The sequence below is a fragment of the Sphaerodactylus townsendi genome, linkage group LG07 (assembly GCF_021028975.2).
Source record: "Sphaerodactylus townsendi isolate TG3544 linkage group LG07, MPM_Stown_v2.3, whole genome shotgun sequence".
Taxonomy (NCBI): domain Eukaryota; kingdom Metazoa; phylum Chordata; class Lepidosauria; order Squamata; family Sphaerodactylidae; genus Sphaerodactylus; species Sphaerodactylus townsendi.
In genome coordinates, this window is record NC_059431.1 from 121,835,394 (window position 1) to 121,860,101 (window position 24,708).

Genomic DNA, 24,708 nt, shown 5'->3' on the forward strand with positions numbered 1-24,708 from the left:
GTACCCAATGGTGGGATTCAGCAGGTTCACACCACTTCGGCAGAACCGGTTGTTAAAATGGTGCTTGTAAACAACTGGTTGTTAAATTATTTGAATCTCACCACTGGGGGTACCACAAGGAAAGCCTTCCCTTGTGACCTCAGCGCCTGGGCAGGTACAAACAGGCACAGGTGCTCCTTTAGGTAGGAAGGGCCCAAGCCATTTAGAGCTTTGTAAGTTAACATCAACACCTTGAATTGGGAGCCAGTGCAGTTCCTTGAGGACCAACATGATGTGCATCTGACCAGATGTACCAGCAAGAGCAGCCTAGCTGCAGTGTGTTACACCAGCTCCAGCCTCTGGATTGTCTTCAAGGATATCCCCATGTAGAGCGCATGACAGTGATCCATTCGGGAGGTTACCAGACCATGTAACACTATGTATTAAACACATTTATATCGCACTGTTCCTCTTAGTTCAAGGCGAATTATAATAATAGCTAAAAGATCCCCAGATAAAACCAAGGATAACATAGAAGCCTCCCCCTCCCCATTTAAGTGATGCCCGTCATTCAAACCCCCTCGAAACCCCTGGCACACAGGTGGGCTTTGCAGAAACTGTTGAAGATCTGTCCAGACAGACAGAAGAGAGTGAAACCACCAAACCTCTCCTTAGACTTTGCTGAAGAACATCAACAGGTACAACATAACTTGCTGTGGGGTTTTGGCACCCCATTGTTTTGGGCATGAGCACTCTACCAGCACAGGTGTCCAACTGTGTAGCTTTGATCTCTGGTCCAGTCTCACCAGTACTCTTTGTTATCTGGAGGACATGACAGGCTTCCTGAGTAATTTCAGTCAAATTGATGACTGCCCAAAATTGCCATCCTGATAAAAATGGACATCTAAGTCTATGCATTATACACCATACACTGTCTTCCCACATTACAATAAACCACAGCTCACTGGAAATGTTCCTGAGGAAGCCACAACTCACGTTGCTGCTGAGCCCTGCCAATTTGCCCTATACCCACAGTCCGTTTAGAACTGGGAACAGTTTGTCTCAGGTTATTAGGATTGTTAAACTTGTATGACTCTACAGGATATCACCCTGCCCCCCCCCCCCCAGAGCCTTCTATAGGAAAAGCGGAATTCCGCCATATTCAGTGGTTTCTTTTCCAATTATTTAGTTAGTTATTAGATTCTCCCCGCCCCCTTCACCCTTCCCTAGAAGGCTCAGGGCGATTTGAAAACTCAGTTAGCTTAAATCCAGAAAATTCCTACCTCTGGTTTCCTTCATGGATCCAAATCCTATACCAGAATTCAACACATTTCCTGCAGAAAATGCCTCATGTTTGTGTGTGCTTCAAGTGGCTACCAATGGTTTATTGGGTGAACCTGTTGTAAAAGAGTGGGTTTTAGTGTCCCTATCACTCTAGCCATAAACGTCTATCCTGGCTCCCAATTTGTTTCCAGACCCAAATCATGATGCTGGTGCTGACCTTGAAATCCCAATAGGACTTAGGATCAGTAAGCTTAGAAATCTACTGGGTGCGATCCTGTGGTCAAAAATACTAAAAGAGAAAGGAGTGCATGATGGATGGGAGATTCTGAAAAGTGAGATCTTGAGGGGACAATTTCAAACAGTCCAATGAGGGGGGGGGGAAATGGGAGGTGTCTCAGGAAACCACGATGGCTGTCTAAAGAACTTCCACTTGAGCTAAGATATAAAAAGGACATGTACAAAAAATGGAAAAGGGAAATCACCAAAGAGGAATTCAAACAAACAAGCAGGATGTGTAGAGAGAAAGTCAGAAAAGCTAAAGCTCACATCATCCTCGGCTTCAATCAGTCTTGTTTAAACTACTCTTCCATTTTCCTCTAGTTGTGAGGGTGGGATATTGGGAGGGGCTTCACAAGTAACCTAGGTCCTCTCTTCATCTAAATTCAGCACCAGTTGTGTAAACTATACAACAGATATGTTTATTTTGGTACAGATTTTATTTCAGCTGAACCTCAATAGTTCTCTGCATTGTCTTGGTGGAGCTCTTCTTTCCCCTTTTTGGTGTTAGATTATACTGCATTACAAGTAGAAAGCAAGAAAACAGCTTCTATGCAGCATCTGACCGACACTAGGTACTGTCATGACACACTTTCGTCTCTAAACAACCCTTCAATTATAGCAAGTTTTTCACAGTATTAATTTTAACATTTATGCTTTTTAAAAAATTGCCACGATATTTAACAATAACATCTGTTGTCCTTTAGAGGAGGAATTGTGAATTGCGGAATTTTAAACATCTGTCACGACAGTAAGAAAGGTCTCAAAAATAATATACACTTTGGCAGGAGCCCCTGAGATTTTGAGGCCCTGGCTTCAGTCTGCCAAGCCCGTAGATAAATCCGGCACTGGCAAGTAGGTTAGCCAGAATTTCAGGCTACATGGCCCAATCCAGATTTTTTTTTTTTGGGGGGGGGGGGGGGCGCAAATTGTCCTGTGGAGGTGGTGGGTGCCTGCTCATACAGATTTGCTTTCCCTGAGATGCTTTCCCCAGTGGAGGGGAATAAATATGCCAGTGGGCAGCGACTGCAGCCCTCTGGGATGCCCAGATGTGGAGCTGAGCACTGCATCAGAGCTCCCGCACTGCTGCCAGCCCCATTGGCAGAGTGGAGGTGTGCCAGAGGCATTCCCAGGGGTGGAGCGGACATTAATCAACTTCCACCCAGGTTTGCAGGCAGGCAGGCACTGCTGTCAGGGGTGGAGCGAGGGGGAACTCTGCCCAGGCATGTGCACGCCCTGTGCCCCTGCCGTGGCATTGCCCACCCTCACCATGCCCCAGAACACCATGCCACGCCCCTGCCACGGAGCACACTTGGGGCATCGCACCCCCTCCACCCTGTTGGTGCTATGCCACTGACTGCCATCACCCAAGGCTTGGACTTATGCCACACTTTTGGGTGGCGTAAGTACATTGAATCCTATGGAGGGCTTTCCAGTAGTGAGGAGGTTGTTCTGTATTTTCTTCTACCCCATGCCACTAAAAAGCCCTCTGGACAGTGGTGGGATCCAAAAATTTTAGCAACAGGTTCCCCTGGTGGTGGGATTCAAACAGTGGCATAGCGCCAATGGAACTGGGCGGGGCACGACGGGGGCGTGGCTGGACATTCCAGGGGCGTGGCATTAATAATTTCTCTGTTACTGTAAAAAACTCTTACTGTTAAAAAAAGGTTCCTAATTCTCAGCTGGGATCTTTCTGTCCATAATTTAAACCCATTACAGCAAGTCCTATTGTCTACTGCCAACAGAAACAACTACTTCTCCTCTAATTGACTGCCTGTCAAATACTTAATACTTTCAAATACTTAATTTTGTTTCTAGAAATCAAAAGAAGGAGACTTTCCTTAAACAAGGAACTTTACCATATTTCTAAAACATGTTATTAAAACAGCCCAACAGGGAGAATTATCCCGTTTTCTACCTTCGCTAACCAGCCACATAGGAAACAACAGGACTTTATGCTTTTTGGACCCAATGGAATTTCTAATGGAAAAGCAGACCCAATTGGTAACCCCCTCTCGGCACACACCAATAATTAGTAGCCCACTCTTGGGAACTGGTGAGAACCTGCTAGATCCCACCTCTGCCTCTGGAGGTGGGGGGGGTGGGGGGCAGCAGCAGCCCCAACCACCTTGGGCTATGGACTGCACTGCCCAGATCAGTGGAAATTATTGTACATATCCCAGACCCTGTGGCTGATACAATTTTTGTCAGTGACCAACAAAGGACCAGATTTGTTTTGGGTTGTTTAGCTTTCCTCGGTGATCATACAAAGAAACATCATTATAAAAATAACACACCCGGAAATGACCACTTGCTGATGTCACGCAGACAGAAATATACCAGATTAACTGTGAGCCAGTATTAATGGTGCAAAATGCCTGATTTTGGTTACAAGAAAACATCCTGGCCACACAGAACATAAGGTTTTTTTCATGAGCATACAGTAATATCTATAAGGCCCATTTCCGGTTGTGTTATTTCGATAACCAGTTTTCTATGTAAGACCACTGAGGAAGGCTAAACAAGCCAAAACAAGTCTGGCCCTTTGTTGGTCATTGACATAATTGTATCAACAACAGTGTTTCGGATGTGTAGAACAATTTCCACTGATTTTTAAAGGTGTAGCCTGAAACTCAAGCCTTGTGTTTTTAGCTAACTTAATTGTGTACCCTATATAGAAGAAGAGTTGGATTTATATCCCCCCTTTCTCTCCTGTAAGGAGACTCAAAGGGGCTTACAAACTCCTTTCCCTTCCCCGCCCCCCGCACACCACAAACTGCCTGTGAGGTAGGTGGGGCTGAGAGAGCTGCAAAGAACTGCGACTAGCCCAAGGTCACCCAGCTGGCATGTGTTGGAGTGCACAAGCGGCAGAGCTGGGAATCAAACCCGGTTCCTGCAGATTAGAGTGCACCTGCTCTTATCCATTACACTACGCTGGTATTTATTTTGAAATAGATTTTATAAGTTTTCAGTTCAACCTGTGTGGTTCGCAGTCTAGACCAGAGTTTCCCAATCTTTTTGAGCTTACAGGCAACTCTGGAATTCTGACAGGGTGGGGTAGGACAGCCATGAAATAACTGCCACAAAATGGCTGCCACAGGAAGAGGAGGCAGCTATGCAATGGATGGATGCCACAGTTTACCCTCCATCACACAGTGAAGAAGAGGAGTTTAGATTTATAGCCTGCCTTTCTCTCCTGTAAGGAGTCTCAAAGGGGTTTATAAACTCCTTTCCCTTCCTTTCTCCACAACAGACCACCTTGTGAGGCAGGTGGGGCTGAGAGAGTTCAGAGAGAACTGCAAATGGCCCAGAGTGACCCCGGCAGGCTTCACATGGAGAAGCAGGAAAACAAATCTGGTTCTCTAGATAAGACTCTGCCACTCCTTACCACTACACCACGCTGGCTCTATTTCCTCTGTGTGGCATGGTCCATTGCTGTGTTCAGATTTGTGAGTTGGGACATGTGCTATAATGTGATGAGGCCTTTGAGATGACCTGGTGCAAGAAATCATTCTTTAGTTGTAGTGTGGGAGGATGGCCTTTGGTCAAAATGGGGGAGGTCGGCTGCCCATACAGAGGGGAGGGGACAGCACAAAACTCAGGTTTTGCCCTGGGCTCCATTTCCCCTAGCTACGCCTCTGATTTGCAGACCTGCCAACTCTGGCTTAAGACATTCCTGGAAATCTGGGGGTGGAGTCTGTGGCCGGGAGAGGCTTCTGTGTGGTATAATGCCATAGGACAGTGGTGGCGAACCCATGGCACGGGGGCCAGAGGTGGCACTCAGAGCCCTCTCTGTGGGCACGCGCAAACAGAGTCTCCTTGTCTCCCCACATCTAGGCTGGCCTGGGCCGCCGGGCTCAATTATTAGCATTAAACCTAAGACCTAGTTTTGGGGAAGCAGTGCAGGTAACCCTGTGAAGCGCTGTTAAACGCCACTGATTTTCATGCGAAGAACTAAAGCGCGATCCTTTACCTGGGAGTAAGCTCGGTTGCTGGCAATGTGGCTTGCTTCTGAGTAAACCCTCCTAGGGTCGTGCTTCACCGGTTGGAAGAGTTGCACAGTTGCTTCAAAGCAAAGCCACCGACTACCACCAAGCTTACTCCAAGCTAACGCACGCCTCGGAGCCGACCAGTATTCAGGTTAAATTGCTGCGTTGGCCCTTTGCGATAAATAAGTGGGTTTCGAGTTGCCATGTGGGCCCTGGGTCTGGAAAAGGCCGGCCATCCTCCCTGCCCTAGAGGCCACCCTCAGAGCAGCCACCGTCCTCCTGGGAAACGGATCTCTGGCAATTCTGGGCGCTGGCCACCTACATCCAGCTGCCTTTTGCTGGTGGCCTGCCGGGACTGTGGCGGGTTCGCCGGACGTTCTCACCCCAAGCAGATGCCCTCCGGGAAGCTTCTCGCTCGCCAAGAAATGAAGCCCGGAGGGCAGAAGGGAGCAAGACACGCGCGCGCGCGCCCGACAGGCCCCGGGGCTCCGTCCCAGCCAGAGGGCGCTGCGGCCCGCCCCTCATTCCATTCGCATGATGCGGCCAGAGCCGACCCCTTCCCCCTGGGACGGGGCCCGAAGGCCGGCCAGCCAGCGCGGAGCAGCCGCTGGGGCTGGGAGTGGCCGCGGGCGCAGGCCAGAGCGGGGGACCGGCTGCAGGGGGACGGGCGGGGAGGAGGAAGGAGCGGCTGGCGGGGCGACAGTGCGTGCTGGGTGGGGGCCGAGAGGGGGGCCTTTCTGCGGGGGGGGGGTGGGGGGACGGCCAGAAGGAAGGGCAGGCCGCGGACTGGTCGGGTGGAGCCCCGGGGCGGCGAGGCTGCCAGGACGGGCCCGGAGCTCATCGACTCCTCTCTCTCCTTCCTTTGCTAGGGATGACAGCCTGTGGCGCCCAGATGCTGCTCTGCCTCTTGGTGCTCGCTGCCCTTCCTTCGGGTGAGTGGAAGCCGCCTCGAGCGCCCCGCATTTCCTCTTCCTGGAGTCTGTTTGCAGGGAGGCTCCTGCTCTGCCCGCAGGGAAAGTTGGTGCGGGAGATTCAGAAGATGCTGTATTGGGGGGAGAGGATGCGGGTGAGGATGTTGCGAGGGGGGGGGGAGAGAGAGGATCAGAGATAGGGACAGAATTCAAGTCCAGGGCAAAGGGGGCTCCCCCCTTTTCCATCTTTCATAGCACCTTCCAGGCCAGAGTGTCTGTCAGATGCTGAAGTGGACTGAAAAAGAGCGCCATCCAACAAGGGGCGGGGGGCTCGGTGGACTCTTCCTCCTCTTCAAGTGGCGGATGCTGACTTCCTCCTTCCACCAAGAGAAAGGGACCCCTGGCCATCCAAGACCTCTGGGTGACCTTCCTCAAAGTGCCCGGGGCAGTGGCACGGAGAAAGCAGGGAGGCTCTGGGCCAGAGGGGGACCCAAAAGAGTCGTTGTCAGGAATGATGACAGATTCTTTCCTTACTAGAAGACTTGATGGCAGAAATGAAGATTTGTCACTTTCCTCCATCTGAAGCTCAGACTTCAGTCCATTTCAGCTGCTGAAAGAGTGAACGGCAGTATGCAGAAATTCCCGCTTAAAATGCTCCAAAAACCCACTCCTTTAAAAAAAAACACACACACACACACACACTGTATATTAACAGTTGTTATAACAGTGTGAAATTATGCCATGTTTTCTCTTCAGCATGGATTAACTAATGCAGCAGAACACATTTTGCTATGATGTGCTATCTGTGGGAAAGGAGAAATGGGAGACTTGGTGACTGAGGGCAGCTGTTCGCACAACAGGGGCAGCAGCAGATCAGAGCTGCAAGAACTGGGAACGGAAGCGGCTGCTCCCCCTAAATTCCCCCCTAAAGTCATTAACTCAGCTTGGTGCTGGTTCCAAAGGGCAGGGGCAGGGAAATGTCACGCACTGGACAGGGAAGGCAGAACTGTGCAGGGATGTTTGAAGAGCAGCATCCAGACCTGGGAAGGGGAACAGCAGGAAGGCATGATAGCCCAATTTTGCCAGATCTCGGCAGGGTCAGCCCTTGGAAGGGAGACCACCAAAGCAGACGGTGCAGAGGAGTCCTCCATCTGCATGCATGGTTTTATTAACCCGTGGAACACACTGGCTCCTTGGAGGGCGCACTGCTAGTTCAGCAGAGGTCTGCCGAGGCCCTCGAAGTTCCTGATGAGGCTGTTTTATACGGTGTCCTTGCCACAATGGGGCTTCCTTCCCCCAGTTTAGTTTGCTTGTGCGTCTCTGGTTCCGCCCCCCCCCCCCCCCCTGGGCTAAAAAAATCTGGGCTGAGTGGAAAGCAGCTGAAGGCCATTATGGGCAGTGAGAGACATGAGCCAAGCCGGTGGTTCCTGACGTTTGGCTCAGCCTTGGCCACTCCATGAACTGAGCTTCAGATTTGCCTATCAGGAACAGTTTTGTGCTGAGACAGGCCGCCAAGGTCTACATTGTCCCAGATGATGGCACAATCTCTTGGAGACAGAAATGTCGGGGCGGGGGATGGTAGTGAAAAAGTCAGAGACAGATCTGGAGTGATATGTCCCTCAAGCTGCACATGGGTCAAGGCAAAATATAATGGGTCAAGGGTGTGATGGAGGAGAAGTTCCCACAGAACTTGGCCCCCCAAACACTTCTAACTCATTTTATTTTGCTGAACTTGGGTTAAATGAAAGTTGCTAAATTAGCGACTTTTCCCCTTTATCCCGGGTTTCACATGTGTCCTGCCTGCCTGTGCAAACTAGGGCAAGCAGGAAGTGTCCCTCTGGTGGATTCTGTAGACAGCCACTATTTTGTGTCGGTATGTTCTTTTTTTTGGGGGGGGGGGGATTCTCAGATAGGCACTCTGCAGGGAAACCCGTGTTTCCTGTACAATCCATGCCGCATGCTGCTGCCGGGCTCCCAGTAATCCTGGATGGCCCCTGCACCCATCATGCAAACGATGAGACAGGCAAGACAGGTTTGTGTCCCCTGTGCAGAACGGGCCCAAAGGAGCTTGGCCCTGGCTTATGGTTTGATAATGATAATGAAACCTTTAATGGCATATAAGATTCGCCCCTAACTTCTGAGAAGTGGCCAGAGATCCATCAGATCATTCACAGCGCCTTTTGCAAAACGTTGATTCTAGGGATTCAAGTTTGCAGTTGACAGGCCCCGTCTCCAGGCAAAGCGCCTCCTTCACTTGGACAGATTGATGGAGGAGAAGTCGATCTATGGCTACCAATCTTGATCCTCTTTGATCTGAGATTGCAAATGCCTTAGCAGTCCAGGTGCTCGGGAGCAACAGCCGCAGAAGGCCATTGCTTTCACCTCCTGCATGTGAGCTCCCAAAGGCACCTGGTGGGCCACTGCGAGTAGCAGAGTGCTGGACTAGATGGACTCTGGTCTGATCCAGCAGGCTAGTTCTTATTTTCAATTCCCTCCATGGCAAGTGAGACCACTTTGAGCACAATTTTTAATTTGCTTTGCAGTACGAGCAGGCAGATTTGCCAGTGAGCACAGCTTTGCCCTGGACATGTTCCCTCTGCCCATGGCCAGCCTACCTAGCCCCACCCTTCCCATTTCCTTGCACTGCCGTCCATGCCTCCCCCCCCCCCATGTTGCCAGGTCCTTCCTGCTTCTCTAAATGCTCCTATTGAGATATCAGTGTTGCCATATAACAATGTCCCAGCTTGGGCTGCCAGGCAGAGGTATCAGGTCACAGCAAGGAGGCCCTGCAGCCAACCCAGAGGCACACGGCCCAATCTAGGGTGGGGGGGGCATGACTGGCCGCCAATTGGGCCATGCGCCTCTGGGCTGGTCAAGCGGCCTTTGGGGGAGGCCTGCTGGAGCGCCCGCAGACCACCCCAGCAGGCCACGCGCCTCTGGGCCAACGGCGCAGCCCGATCTGCAGCCGGCCTGGGGCGGTGGGATTCCAGCCAGTGCGAACCGGCTGAATCCCAACTCTGGCTCCGCCCCCAAATCTCCAGGAATTTCCCCACCTGAACCTGGCAGCCCTGATGCTGCTCAAGAGCATTTTGCCATTTCCCCTCTTTTTTTCATGACTTTCATTTCCCTCTGGCAGCCAATGCAGACGCCTCCTCTTGCCCAGCTTTGCAGGAATCTTCCCCCATCATTTGTTTTCCTGAAATCATCTTGAACTTTTTCATCTTAAATGCGTGTGGTGTTTTTTGTGCGCTCTCCTCTCCTTTTGGTTGAGCAGTGAGAGATTCCAGGGCTGCTTCCAGGAATAAAAGTAAGTTATGTCTCTTACTGCCACTCTCAGTCACTCGCTCCCTCTTCCTCTCTCAAGTGGGCTTGAACATGGGAGGTATCCATTTCTTACAGGTATCCCACGCTGGCTGGCTTTCACCCCTTGCTACATCACAAGATTATTGTCATTTAGAGGAGAAAACAATGGAGACTTAACTGTGTTTTAGCTGCAGATATACTCCTGGCACATTGGGAGCCACAACACCTGAGCGATCAGTGCCATACCAAAACAATGGCAGAATTTGGGAATACCACAGGTGGCTTCTGCCAGCCAGGTCTATCCGTCAAGTGCCAAACGACACAGAATTTAGAGATGGGGAGCTGTTTTGCTTACCAGGATGGGAACAATTCATGTTCCATTCCTCTTCCTCCAAGAATCCTTGGCATGTCTCTGGTGCAGCACTAGAGAAACACGATTTGGCAGCTCACCAGCATTTTTCCCTAGGAATTGGAGTTGTTCCTAATTTGTGCCCATGTGTGCCAGTTACCAAATGCTTACCAAAAGATGACCGCATCTTTTTCTTCTTCCCTTCTAGATTGGCTTTTGCCTGTGGTTATTGCTCAAGAAGACACTCAGGATCCAACAGGTACATTTTCACATTAGCTGTACCATCGAGCAAGTCCAGGGTTTACTTTATTTAATGTATTGTCAAAGGCTTTCATGGCTGAAATCAGCGAACTGCTGTGAGTTTTCTGGGGTGTGTGGCCATGATCTGGCAGTTTCGCTCCTAATGTTTTGCCTGCATCTGCACCTAGAATGCCCACAACAGCCAGTTCATTTTGTTTACCTTATTTATAGTCCACCATTTACCTTATTTATTTATTTACCTTATTTATAGTCTACTAAAGGCAGGGACATTTAATAAGCAGATGGGACATTCAATAAACAATAAGTAACTTGGGGGATCATTTAGCACAGTGCAAGTCTGCTGCCTGCATAGGACAGTTCAGTTTTGTGTAGTTTTTGTAATGCCGGGAGAGCGGGAGTCTTCTTAACCTCTTCAGGCCGGCCATTCCACAAATGGGAACTTCAACAGAGAAGGCACCTGTGTGGGCAGCTGTTGATTTTGCCCATGGACACGTGGGGGCCTGCAGAAGACCCTGCTCCAACAAGAGAAGCTGTCATGGTGGCGCATGGGAGGGGACAATGGCTAAGCTTTACTTCCCTGTAGTGTGCAACTGAGTAAGTCGAACATATTTTTAACTGTACCTTTGGTGGCCAAGCCGGGAATGCAGACACACCATTGTTCCAGCTTCCCTTTCCACTTTGTTCATGTTTCCATGTCCACTTTGTATGTATCAGCCATGTTAACTTTCCTTCTCTTCTCTCTAGATGCACCTGTTCCTGAAGCAACAGTGGCAGGTAAGCTCAGCTCCCCTCTTTTGCTGCTCCATGTATCACATCACAGGGGAAAGACACACGGCCAGCTTCTCACTGCTGGTTCTTTAAAGATTGCCTAGCTTCATTTCTGGAGAACATGTGGCACAGAGAGGTCACCTTGGAGTGGAAACATACGTTCACATGTTCCCAGTTTGTTCAGATTTCATCTTTTTGCGGGTTGTGTTCTGAATGTGAAAGTTAGGATTCAAAATTCTGATTAGCTTTTTGAATGGGACACATTACTCTAAAACACCCTTATCTTTAAAAACTGTATCAAAAGCCTCAGGGATTGAGATGTGTTGCTATCTCTTGCTGGTAGGACAAGACAGTTCTGCTGCCCCCTTCACCAGAAGCCAACTAATGCTGGCATAAAGCTGCAGTGGCTGAATCAGCATCCCAAATGCTCCCAGCACACAGGGTTGCCAAGCTCCAGCTGGCACCTGGAGATCTCATGGCATTAATGGATCTCTGGACTACCATCCAACGAAAGATTCTGTCCACCTTGCCTGAATCAAGTAGAAACTTTAAATCATACGATCTTCTTTTGTCCTAAGTATTCAAATATCAGATACTTACTACTTCAACCCACATATACTGTAAAGCACTGACCTGTCCAGCTGACTTGCGAATGAACTTACTTCTTAACAGCAAAAAACAGGAGATACTGGAAAAGACAGCTAAATTTCTCCTGCAAGTGATTGCTGTACGGAATCAAGGAAAACAGAAGGGAGCATGACCTGTTTAATATTTACCCACTGCATCACCTCTATTTTTTTTTATTCTGTATGCCTGATAAAGGTTATTGATGATGACTACAGAGATCAGTTCTCCTGTAGAAAATGGGTGATTTGGAGGCTGAGTTCTGTGGCACTGCTGAGTTCAACCCAAACCCTATTCTCTTCGAGCTCCACCTCCCAAATCTCCAGGAAATCCCCAAGCCATCATTGGCAAGCCTAACAGAGGATGGGGAAAAAAGATATGTCATAGAGGGATGCCACCAAAGTTTGCATCCCTTGGATTCCGAATACAAGCGCTACAGCTCACAATGCTAGTACAGGAAGAATAGTCCCAAATTCTTCTCTCTTAGATTGAACCAAACAAGTTCTCCCTCCCCCCCCCCCTGTTAGAATATCAACAAAAGAAAGAACAATAGTTTTTTTTCAGTGGGCCAAAACGTTGCAAACAAGATATATTTTATATGTCGAACTTGCTGACTACCAGGATTTTGTGACAAAAAAGACTTTTCCAGGTTGTGAAATGGTAGCATGTTAAAGAAATCTGGCTACAGATTAGCTCTCAGAAGTCTAATACTGGACTCGTGCATGATTGGCTGGCCAGTACTGCTGCAGGAGATGTATGCGAGAAGAATGAGGAAGCAGCATCAGGGCTGGAGGAAGAGAATGTCCAGGATCCGATTTGTGTCAGTCCTTTTGCGACTGCCCTTGAAGGTTAATGGCTTCCTGGTTGCATACTGAGGATTAACCCTTTCCCCTCTTGGTTCCAGATGACAGTGGTCCAACATCAGCACCTGGTAAGTTATCTGCCCCTGTGTGCTCTGGTTTGTCTTTCCCTAAGCAGCCGTCTCTTCAGCCCCCAAAGGAGTCAGTATGGTAGAGTGACATCAGCAATTGATCAGAGACACTCCCTCCTCCATACACGTGTAAAACTCATTTGGTAACCCTGGGCAGTCACTCATAGCCCAACACACATTTTAGGATGTGAGGATAAGGGCCTGTCTGTTCTGAGCATCCTGGAGATAGTGCCACATCTATTTGGGATAAAGGTGCCTCAGCTCAGCCAGGGAGGGGACAAGGTTGTTAGCTGTGCGGAGGCAGATTAGTAGGGGGTCTGCAGGGCCCTCTCCATTCTACTTCCTAAGAGCCAGCTGACCAGGAGCAGGGGGCCCTCAGGGTGATCCCCTTGGGCCAGGGTTTTGAAAAGGGGGCCTCCAGCTGCACTCGTTCAGGGGTCGGTTCAGGTATGACCATGGGAATGGATGGCTCCTTTTCCTCCTGACGCCTGCCCTCATAGAGAGTTCTGTAGTGTCCAAGTGCTGGGCAAGCCAAGCAGAAAACAGGTGATTCTGTACCTCATCAACAATAGAGAAGAACAATTTTTGCAGCTGCAAACGAATTCCAAATTCACAATGTTTCTTCAGTAATCTGGACCAAATAAAACATGGAACAGGTCCAAATACATTTAATAACTAACTGTCCATCCATCAACATGCCCAATTAGCCCGATTCCATGGAGAGGTGACACTCGAAACCAAAAATATGTCATACTTTCAGTGGGTGATTCTGCACAGGCCAAATATAACCGGTTCAGGCCCCCTCTTTAAAAGCATTTGGCTGAACCCGGGGTCAACGAAAGTAGGTGACTGAGAGACTTTTCCTCTTCAACCCAGGTGTCAGTCGCTTTCTGCTTGCTTGTGCGAACGCCCTTTTGTCCACCATTATGGTGGATTTCCCAGACAGCCGTCATTAGAGTGGATTCTCTAGGTGGCCGCCATGTTGTGCAGGGAAGGGGGGATGATTCTCGGGTGGGGGGATTCTTGGGTGTGTGGTTCACAGGGAAACACAGTATGCTGCCTCCTGATGCTGGGATCCCAGCGATCCTGGCTGGCCCTGCGCTTCCTGTGCAAATGGTATCATAAGCAACACTGGTTCATTTAACCTGTTTGTTGCCTGTGCAGAATCAGCCAATAAGACCAACCAAAATGGCACAAGACAATGCACAAGCTTTCAGATTCTCCAGCACTCTTAATCAGACTGAAAGTTAAAGGAAGAGCAATTGTTTTAAGTTAATGATGCTGCAGCTTCCTTGTCTGCACCCCACAGAGTATCTCTATTTCAACCAGAGCTTTTGGACTTTTCCCACATTTAGCTTCCAACATGTGAGAAACATTATTGATTCATAAAGTATCAGTTGTCCATGCAGTAGCTTATAAAAGAAAATAAGATTTTCATTTGAGATTATGCCTTTTGAGAGACAGATCTCAAGTGTACTTTTCCAGAATTAAATTCTTTTGACTGACAGATTTATTAACACAATTTTTCAGTGGGAAATATTGGAAACATTGTAGGTCTTCACTCCCTGCCATTTCTCCAGTTTCTTCTCTCAATATACAAGAGCAGATTCAACTACAGTACTGAAGGGAATAATCCTGAAGCCAACTTCTAAGATGTGGCTGGAGATATCCTCTGTTTACAACCGGTCTCCAGACGACAGAGGTCGAATCCCCACTTGAAATTTGCACGCAGATCCAAACCTGTTCGTTGTGAAACTGTGTCCTCTTCATTGGAGTTTCTCCCTCCCCACCACAGCGAGCACACAGCAGACACACCCGGTTGCAGAACTCTTAGCAATCCCCACTACCCAGCTAGCTCACTTCGCCAGTCTCCCCTGATTGGCTGGCGTGCCTTGATGGGGCGAGACCTTTTCCCACTGCGGAAATGTACATTGTAGGGGTATGATTAAAAAAAACCCAGCATGTAAAAGTTTAACGTTTAACTGTGCAAACATTTAATCGTTACCTGTGTAAACCATTAACAATTGAAAGTACGCGTTTGACTGTTTAACATTTGCATCCCCTTCTGCTGGCCGATCACAGAAGCGGAAATGAAACCAAGGAAAGGCTGCGCGTGCATTGCAGTGCTGATTGGTTGCCCAAATTCTGCATCACACTCCAGGGTGGGAAATGAGTCAGGGTTTCAACCCTCATCCCTCCCCTTGGATCAGCTCTGAAGCGTGTTAATGGGGTCTGTGCCACTTGCAACCAGGTCCTGCCGGAACGCAGATTAACGGGAAGAACGAGGGCCAGAAACGGAATCTGCCACACAAGCAGTGGGGAGGTCTTCCCTCAAACCTGGTTAGTTTGTGTTGTGAAACCTGGCTAAGACGGTAGTGGGGATTCGACCAGAGCTCAGTCCCACTGGATAAAATGGCCACTTTCAAGGGTGGACTCTGTGGCAATATGGCCTGCTCAGGCCCATTCCCAAGCCTCATCCTCCTCAGGCTCCATCGTCAAAATGTCCAGGTATTTCCCAGCCCAGACCTGGCAACCCTCCCCCGTCTGCTGTGCTGTGGGCAAGGCCTTTCCACACCAGGCAGGCCTGGAACAGCCAGAGTCACTAGTAGAGCCCAGCCCCGAAGCTGTTGGTCATGCCAGAGATCAGTTGTAGGCACCAGGTAAGTTCAGGACTAGTTCCAGACCATGTGCTGAGGGCAATAAGTAGAGTTCCCATTTGCCCATTTATGGTGGGAGACCTCCACATAATGGTTTCCCTTGCCCGCCAATGTTCACTTCATCACTAGGAGGAAATCAGGCCAAAATTTGGGGACGGGGGCAATGGACAACCTGGGGGAAAACATTAAAAAGAAAAATAAGGCTTTCTCCAGTTCAGGAAGTTCTGACCATAGTGTTTCTCATAATTTCTAGAGCTACCCAGAAGTGACTTGGGTAGCTCTAGGCATCTACAGGAACTGGCTGATCAGAACTTCCTGCAGGTAGATGAGGTTGTATTTTTCTTTTTTCTCCCAGGAACTGCCCTCCCCCAGAACCCTCCCAGCGGTTACCATGGCAGTAGACGAAACCCAAATAAGTGATGCACCAAGAAAAGCAATCTGTGCTGTCTAATCAACTACACTTTATCAAGTTTGAGTAACCAATAAACGTGAAATTAAAATATGTGTGTATTGTTTTATACATTCACAAATAAAATATAACCCATAAAAAAGGTTATTGCTTCTGACCATAAGAAACAATGCAAAGCTGTTTCAGTGGAGCAGGCAGGGAGGAGCGTTGTTGTTGTCCACGTGGCGATAGGCCTCGATTTTTCCATTTATACTTAATCTTTCCATGTATTATTGTGTGTAATTTATTAATTGTCAGTATCCTTTACTTCTTACCTTATATTCCTCACATGAGTAATGTCACAGACAGAATTACCGTTGCCAGACCCTTGAAGGCACAATGAAACACGGATTTGTCCAGGAGCCCTGTAGCTTGGTGGTTACAAACATTTTCTTTACGTTATGCTGACTGAAGTTGCTGGAAGTTCACCTTCGGAGTGTAAAGGCTTCTTTGAAGATATGTAGCTCATTGGCTAATGAGCTATTAGATATTATCTTCATGTTGATTGTAGATTTTCCTTGTGGAGTACTATTAACCTAAAGTGATACCGACGCATATGGGAGTTTAAAGTTTATGTTGGAGTGTGTCATCATCTACGCAGAGGAAGAACCCATTGGCAATTGCAGTTTCTTCAGTTCGGAGATTACAGTAGCCATTATAAAGTTTGCTGTTGTTATTGTATTTGTTCCTTTAAGGTTTATGTGAACTATAATTGCTGTCAGTCAATGTTAGTCATGCATGTGTTACATTGAAATAGCTGTGCATTGTTTCTTATAGTCAGAAGCTAGGACACATTTCATTGTGTTGTCATTATATAAAACAATGCAAACATATTTATTGGTTACTCAAACCCTACAAAATGACACCCCTTTGAACTACTTCTTTAGGAGACACCCACCCCTCCTCAGAAAACCCCTCTCCGCATCTCTCCCTTTTCTCCCCTCCGCTGAGGTCTACTCCTCTTTTTCTGTTCCGTTGCCAGGCAACCCCGGACCAGGCCTCTCTGGAAACTGGGAACCTTGTGCGGCTGCCCTGGTCCATCCAAAAGCCAAAAACAAGGACGAGATCCACGCAATACCTCTTATTAGAAACAACCAAATCTACATAAAAGACCTGCTAGCTCTGAAGAAATAATCTCCCAGTAGATGGCAGTGTTTCTAAACCAGGGCTGGCTATGCTGGGAGAACCAAGCAATAACTATTTTAACAAAAAGTACAGTATTTGTATTGTCGAAGGCTTTCACAGCCGGAATCACTGGGGTGCTGTGTGGTTTCCTACTAGCAGATCCTCTGAAGATGTTGCCAGCCACAGATGCAGACGAAACCTTAGGAGAGAATGCTGCTGGAACACGGCCAGACAGCCCGGAAACCACACAGCACCCCAGTACAGTATTTCTTTTTAAAGGCGTATATATTGATTCATATTATTTCTAGTCTACCTTTCTCTCCATGGGAATCAAGGCAGATTACTGCACTAAAATATAAACTATTATCATCATTTATTTGTATGGTCATAACATATCTAATACTTTACAATGAAATAGTATAAAATTTATAAAATAGTTATTAAAATTTACACAATAGGTTAAAATTGATGTAAAATTTATATAATAAATAATTAATTTTAAAATGTAAGTAATTTTATTGTGCACCTCCCTGAGCCCTTTGGGGGTAGGGCGGTCTATTCAATTATTTTTTAACCAGTGCAGATTACAATGGCTACCCAGAAGTGACTTGGGTAGCTCTAGGCATCTAATTTTGCTCACTATCCGTCTAAATTTTGCTACACTGTAAGTTATCTCTAGATTTATTCCATTGAACATAATCAAAAGGATAATCTTCCTTTCTCTTCCTGGGAAGCAGGACATAACAGGGGTGTAATTTTAGCAGACAAACAAGACATGTCAGTTCTAATGACCCCTTTGCCACACCAGCAAATACATTCTATTGGAGGAATTCCTTTATATTGTCCATGCAGGACTGCTGTAGGAAATGCATTACATCTTATCAACGTATAAATCCTTCTGAAGGTCGGGTCATCTAGATATTGAACATTTAGTATTGTCAACCTTGTTTCATGGACTTAGGTCACAAACAGAACTTGTGATTTTATTCAAATCATGTTGTCTTTCTGTTTATAATCTTAGTGTATACATTAAAACATATATACTAAGATTATAAACAGATACAATAAGGTTATAAAAGCTGTATTCAAGGCCAGTAACTGTTGTCTTACAGCAACCAAGGCAGCATGTCGTTTTTGGCGAGTGAGAGAAGCCAGGGGATTTAAAGGGAGAATCTGAGGTCCCCAGTTTAAACATTAAAAGTGATGCTGTTTCAGGGTGGGAGAGAATCAACCTCAAAATAGCATCTTTTTCAATGTTGTTTAAACTGGGAACCCCAGATTCTCCCTTTAAGGTGGATTTAAAAGGAGAATCTGGGCTCCCTAGTTTAAACAGCATTGAAATGATGCTGTTTGGGGGTGGGGATTCCTAAAAACCAAGTGTGTGGGATCCCTCCTAGCATGAGCTGACAAGCTGTTCTACCAAGTCGGTCCCAGAACAAGAAAAAAATGGTGGAAGAAGAGGTAACTGCCTTGGGAACATCACAAGAGAGGATATTTGGGTCCCAAGCCACAAAAGACTTCACAAGTAATAACCAATACCTGGAATTAAGCCCATAAACTAACCAGCAGTCATTTATTGTAGTCTTGAGCACGGGGTGCAACAGGAGCAGTGTGATTTTGTCCCCAGTCATAGATGTCCTTCTACATTTTGAGTTTTGAGGTTACTGCTTCTTCCACCACTTTTTTCTTGTTCTGGGACCCACTCCCACAGCTCCTCCACTGGTGAAGGGGTTAATGGTGGGGACATTTGATTTCTTTCCCTGAATGCAGAGCAGCGGCACCTTGATGCTGCTGCTCTGTGGGCCCCAGAAGCCCCCCACCTCTCCCGTACCCCCAATCGTCAGTGTGGCCCATGGAACAGCTGATCTGCAGCCTGGTACCTGGACCCACCGAGCCCCAGTGGAGTCCCCCCTCACTCCCCATCCCCCTCAGCAACAGCGCTGGGCCCTGCAATCCTCACCCCCAACACCAGTGTCAAAGCCCCCAACCTCCCCTCCACAACCAAGCCCAGCCAGGCTTCCCTGCCTCCCCCCCCCCACAACAAGTCGCCTGGCCCAACAAGTCCCCTTTCACCTCCCCCTAACCATCCCAATTCCATCCTCCCCCCTCCCTAAGATACACCTTCACACCCTCCCCCAACCCAAGCCTGCCACCCTCCCCCACCCAATACTAACCTGCCACCCCTCCCACCCCTCCTCCACCCCAAGCCTTACCTTTCACTCCCCTCCCCAAACCCTGCAGTCGTTATTACATAACTCTACAGGTGACCCTACCCACGTTCTGTCCATCTTTGTGTCGGCAGCCCTATTTGCAGCGGCTGTTTTTCCTAAGCACCCATTCAGGTGATTTTTATTTCCAAAACGCCCCCCACAAGGGCCCATGACTTTTACCTTGCCTGTGTCCTCCTTTGTCTGCTCCCAGAATGCCGCGAAGAACGATTTCCATGTACACGGCTGTACTCGGTCCACAAACCTGTGAAGCAGTGCATCAGCTACCTGTGTGTGACCAGGTAAGGAAGAGGGTTTGGGTTTCTCCACAAAAGCCAAGTTTCTCCTCCCTTAGAAATGGCAGAGAGATTGGAGAGATGGCCTCCACAGTGAAATGCATCAAAATGTTTTGGAATTCTGTGGCTGCTGCAGAGTGAAAAAACTACCGTATATATTCGTGTATAAGTCGACCCGCGTATAAGTCGAGGCACCTAATTTTACCACAAAAAACTGGGAAAACGTATTGCAGCAGCTATTGGTGAATAGCAGCAGCTATTGGTGAATTTCAAAAATAAAAATAGATACCAATAAAATTACATTAATTGAGGCATCCGTAGGTTAAATGTTTTTTAATATTTATTTCAAAGAAAAACAGTAAACTAGCTCTGTAAGCCCTGGTTCTCCCTTTAAATCCACTCGGGGTGGGGGGTGATTTAAATGGAGAATCTGGGGAAAATTTGAGGATGCCTGTCAGGGGAGGAATGTTTATGTTAGCAGTACCAACATTTCAGAGTATCTTTAGGAGACCCTCCTGATGATACCAGTCAGGTTTGGTGAAGTTTGGTTCAGGGGGTCCAAAGTTATGGACCCTGAAAAAGGTCCATGAACCCCATCTACTATTAGCTTCCATTGGAAACAATGGGGGATGGGAGCACCTACTTTGGGGATCCAAAGTTATGGATCCCCAAAGTAGGTGCTCCCATCCCCCATTGTGCTCCCACCCCCCACTGAACCAAACATCACCAAACCTGGCTGGTATCAGCAAGACATTATCCTGATGATATCACCCAGGTTTAGTGAAGTTTGGTTGAAGGGTTCCAAAGTTATGGACCCTTAAAATGTAGCCCCATCTACTATTAGCTCCCATTGGAAACAATGGGGGATGGGGCACCCCCTTTGGGGAATGGGGGCACCCCTGAACCAAACTTCACCAAACCTGGCTGGTGGTATCATCAGGAGTGTCACCTGATGATACCCTGAAATTTTGGTGCCGCTAGCCTAAAAACTGCGCCCCCTGGCGGCCGACAAAGTAAAAACCCTAAAATATTTTTTAAAATACACCTCACTCGCATATAAGTCTAGGGGGGCTTTTTCAGCACAAAAAATGTGCTGAAAAAATTGACTTATATGCAAGTATATATGGTAAATGTTTTTGATGCTGCCATGACACAGTGTCTGGAACAATTTGGTTTTCTTTTTCTAGGAGCCAGTAAAAAGTAAGTCATACAAAAAGTATTCATTTTGTAACTTATTGCAGGAAAGGAGACAGCACAAGGCAGGATCTGTGACAACTGACACAGTGACAGACCCTCAGTGTGGAATAAAACAAAACACCCAGCCCTTTCAATCCTTCTGAAGTAGTGGTCAGAGGATTAGAAGAAACTGCTGTTGTTGTGTGGGTGGGTGAATAAAGCAGTGAGGAGTGAGAACCCCCCCTAAAAGAAAACTCTGCATGCTGATTCCCTTCGCTTTTCCTGTGATGGGAGAGGAAAAGTCACACTTTGAGAACTTTAAGAAACAGCGGGGCTCCTCTGATCTGACAGTGCAACAAGTTCTAAAAAGCGGGAAATGTGTGTGATCGAGAGTCCAACCCGCAGGGAATGTATGCTCAATACAAAGGCCACTAATGTATAAATGATCAAAATCTTCCCATGACACATTAATGGCTCAATCCCAGGATGCCCTGACACGGTGCAGAGCACCACGTGGACACCCCTGCACAGTGGGGGCATTCTGGAAGTGTGGCTGGTAGTGGAGCCAACATTAGTTGGCTTCCACCCCAGCATTGCCTCCTGGGGCACTGGTACCTGGGGCATGGACTTATGCCACCCTTTTGGAAAGCACTTTCACGGTTGGCTGAGAATCTCCGGCCTCCCACAACCAAGGCTGGGTCATCGGTAAAGTGGCAGAGTGCTTCATACCTCCTAGGCAATCACCAGAAACGCAAATTAGAGAAGCTTATCAGTGACAGGCCGTGGCTGCAAATTTTTTTAAAAAATGGATAATAAATTTTGGGGGACATAAACAACTTGAGAAACTCTCAGGATGGTGCTGGGACAACACGGAGATGGCTTAGAAATGAAGATGGTGAGGAAGGAGAGTACGGTAAGAAATGGGAGGATTGACTACAGTGGGGGGAGGAGGAGGAGGGGAGGGAGGAGGTAAGAAATCCAATGAAGCAAAATAAAAGTCATGTTTAAAGAGCGTTTCGCTTAATGTGGAGCTTTGATGAACTGAGAACGGGTTCCGGGCCCAGGAGAGGAAGAAGCCTGCGTACAGAAAAATTAACCCCGATGGGAAAGTCTGCCAGAAGCAGAAATCACTTGTGCATAAAAAGCCATAGAGTCCACACTCCGAACCAGCCTTTTTATCCAATGGCACAGCTCTCTGTCATCTGGGTTTTGGTTGAAATTCTGGGAGGCCTTCAGGTCACATCTGGAGGTTGGTAACCCTAGTTGTGGTGGTTCATACAGCGGGGGAAGCAGCATGGAGGTCTAAGGGCATGAAGGGTTTTGTACATGATAGCCAACTCTGGCGCCCCAGATGTTCATGGACTACGATTCCCATCAGTCCCTGCCAATTGACCATGCTGGCAGGGGCTGATGGGAATTGTAGTCTGTGAACATCTAGGGTGTCAGAGTTGGACATCCCTGCCTTAAATTAAGCCCTAACTGATGGATAGCCAGTGGAGTAGAATGGGAGCAGAGAATGTGGAATGGGAGCAGAGAAATGTCTCTCGGAAAATGGCTCTGAGGGGAAGTTCAGAGAAACGTGGGAAACAGCAAAGAAACTGCACAGCAACCGAATAAATGTTCAAAACGTTTCAGCCAGAGAATCATTTTAAGAGGGGATTAATTCAAAACAGTTTGAGGCTGGAAATAAAACATTTGGGGGTAAAAACCAGGCGGAACTCCATGGAGGAAATGTTTTACTTCCTACCTCAAAGTGTTTTAAATGTGTTGTGCAGAAAAGCCCGAGATCCTGATAATAGCCCAGCCGTGGCATTCTGCACCAACTGGAGTTTCTGATTTGGCCAAAAGCCTTCAATATGCTCCTGTCTACCCCATCCAGACAAAATGTTTGGAATGTGTACAGAAAGCAAAGCCTTTTTTAAGGCCTCCCACCATGACTGCAGGTGGGGGAGGGGGTGTTGCAGCCTGTGAGGGCAGGATCCGGGAAGGGCAGCGACCACAGAGAGCTCCTCCTCTGGACCAGCCATTTTCTGCAGGGGACCTGATCCGTTCCATTTGGAGACCAGCTGTCAGCAATAATTCTGGGACATCTCCAGGCCTTGTCTGGAGGTTGGCAAGCCTTTGGGCAAAGCCTCGAAAGCTTCAGAAATTCTCAGAATGTATATAATTAATTGAAGAGAACCAGAGGCGTATCTAGGAAAAATGTAGCATGGTGCAAAATCTGGGCCGCCGCCCTCCTCCACCACGATCAAACTTTTTTTGCACCAGGTCATCTCACCAGGTGGTGGTTTTCGGCCCCCCCATGTGACTAAATGGCCGCAGCCCGGGAATATTTTACCCCATATTCCCACCCTTAGTGAACTGATGACTCCAGAAGAAGCCTGTAAAAAGAAGAGCCCAGAGTTTGAATTTTCTAGAAAAGGAGCATTATAAGGCTGTGAGGGGGGTGTTGCTAAGTTTGGGTTGGGAAATTCCAGGGAATTTTGAGGTTAAAGCCCGGGGGTGGGGTTTGGGGAAAGGGGGTTGCTCAGCAGGGTATAATGCCATAGAGTTAATATTTATATTTATTTACTTTAAGGAAGAGCATGACCGAGGGGTTGCCAATTCCAGAGATTTAGGGGTGGGAGTGGGGGGGGGGCATTGGGGAGGGATCTCAGCAGGGTATATCACCATAGATTCCACCCTCCAAAGCAGCCTTTTTCTCCATGGGAACTCATCTTTCTTGTAATTCCAGAAAATCTCCAGGCCAAACCTGGAGGTCGGCAACACAAGTAAGGAGAAACAAACAAACCCTGTACACGTGGGTACACACATACAACCCCCATGACTCAGTGGCATTTAAGCCAAAACTGGTGTTTAGCTTTCATGCATCTTTGCACCCTTGGGATACGAAACGTGCTTAAAAGAAAGATCAGTGCTCCTATTTTCCGTGTTGTCCAGCAACCCCAAATGCAGAATTCTGAAAGGTACCTCTCTTGAGAACATCATCATTCTTGTTCTTTCTGTTGACAGTGTCCGCAGAACGTACATGATAAACAAGGAAATCTGTTCTCGTATTGTCTGCAAAGAGGATGAAGCTATGCAGGGTGAGTAAAGAGACCCTTTCTTGATTTCAAAAGGGAAAAAAAGCTGTTGTATGCTCAAGGTCAGTTTTCTTCAGGAAGGAAATAGTTGGCATCTATGTGTGATAAAGCCGTAGGACTCCAGACAGAAGAGTCACAAATAGGGGGAAAGTAAACAGAGCTCTACAAATGATAAGGAGACCCAGTGATTTTTTTTAAAGAAAGAGCTGAAGGGCCAGATTGAAAACATTGCTTTGTCTGCAACAGCGACCCCCAGGATGGCTCCCACAGGCACTGGGGCATCTGCCAACACCTTTCCTGGCGCCTGAATGTGGGTAGGGTGTGGTGGGGCTTCTGTCCAGCAGGGCTTCTGTCGGAATCCCAAAAACTGGAACAAACTCATGTAAAAGAACAGTAGTTTATTGAGTATTGAGGATCTTCTCTGGTCATACCAGAACTGAGATTTGCCCGCGCAAAACCCAGTAGTTAAAGCAGACTGCACCCCCCCATCCTGGGAAAGCGCGCCCAAAAGGAACTGTGAAAGAGATAATGGTAGAGATGGCCAGGCACTGACCTTGAGCAGCACCTGGTACAGTATAACATCATACAGAAGACAGTTGAAAGTCAGTTAGAAATGCACTTAACCCATTCCTCCACCCCCAGCATACAGAAAGCAGCAATAGCAAAATCTCCATAATAACAGGCCTCCTGACATTCCGCTCCCTCTAGGGCCCTCTCCCCGGCTTGCTTGGGCAGTTCTGATGAAAAGCTTTGACGAGACGGGGGGTTTAACATTTTCAGCAAAAATCCACTGATTCTGCCCAGGTAAACAACCTTTTCAAGAGACCAAATACTGCAAGCGGTTTCGATAGATGCGAGAATCAAGAATGTCAGATAGTTCATAATGTTTAGTCCCATTAATCAGGACCGGAGGAGGAATTTTCTTCTCTGGATGCCAGACATCGGGGGAGCACGTCTTCTTCAGCAGGCTGCAATGAAACATTGGGCTGCAATGAAACTTCGGGCAGCCGGGCCCGTTAGTAAGAACAAGAGGGAGAATTA

The 24,708-nt window shown here is 47.7% G+C and overlaps 1 protein-coding gene across 2 annotated transcripts in view; it reads left to right on the top strand.

Annotated features, from left to right (window-relative positions):
* MFAP5 (microfibril associated protein 5) overlaps positions 1-24,708 on the top strand; it is a 46,640-nt gene that overhangs the window by 15,391 nt on the left and 6,541 nt on the right. The window contains exons 1-7 of one of the 2 annotated variants that reach the window (XM_048503320.1): positions 5,894-6,230; positions 6,398-6,460; positions 10,300-10,350; positions 11,097-11,126; positions 12,649-12,675; positions 19,327-19,414; positions 23,597-23,670. In XM_048503320.1, the coding sequence (XP_048359277.1) occupies positions 5,921-6,230; positions 6,398-6,460; positions 10,300-10,350; positions 11,097-11,126; positions 12,649-12,675; positions 19,327-19,414; positions 23,597-23,670 (643 nt within the window). In that variant the 5' untranslated portion in view covers positions 5,894-5,920. Of the gene's footprint in view, positions 1-5,893; positions 6,231-6,397; positions 6,461-10,299; positions 10,351-11,096; positions 11,127-12,648; positions 12,676-19,326; positions 19,415-23,596; positions 23,671-24,708 lie in introns of those variants that run through there. The other variant, XM_048503321.1, reaches the window with a different exon arrangement.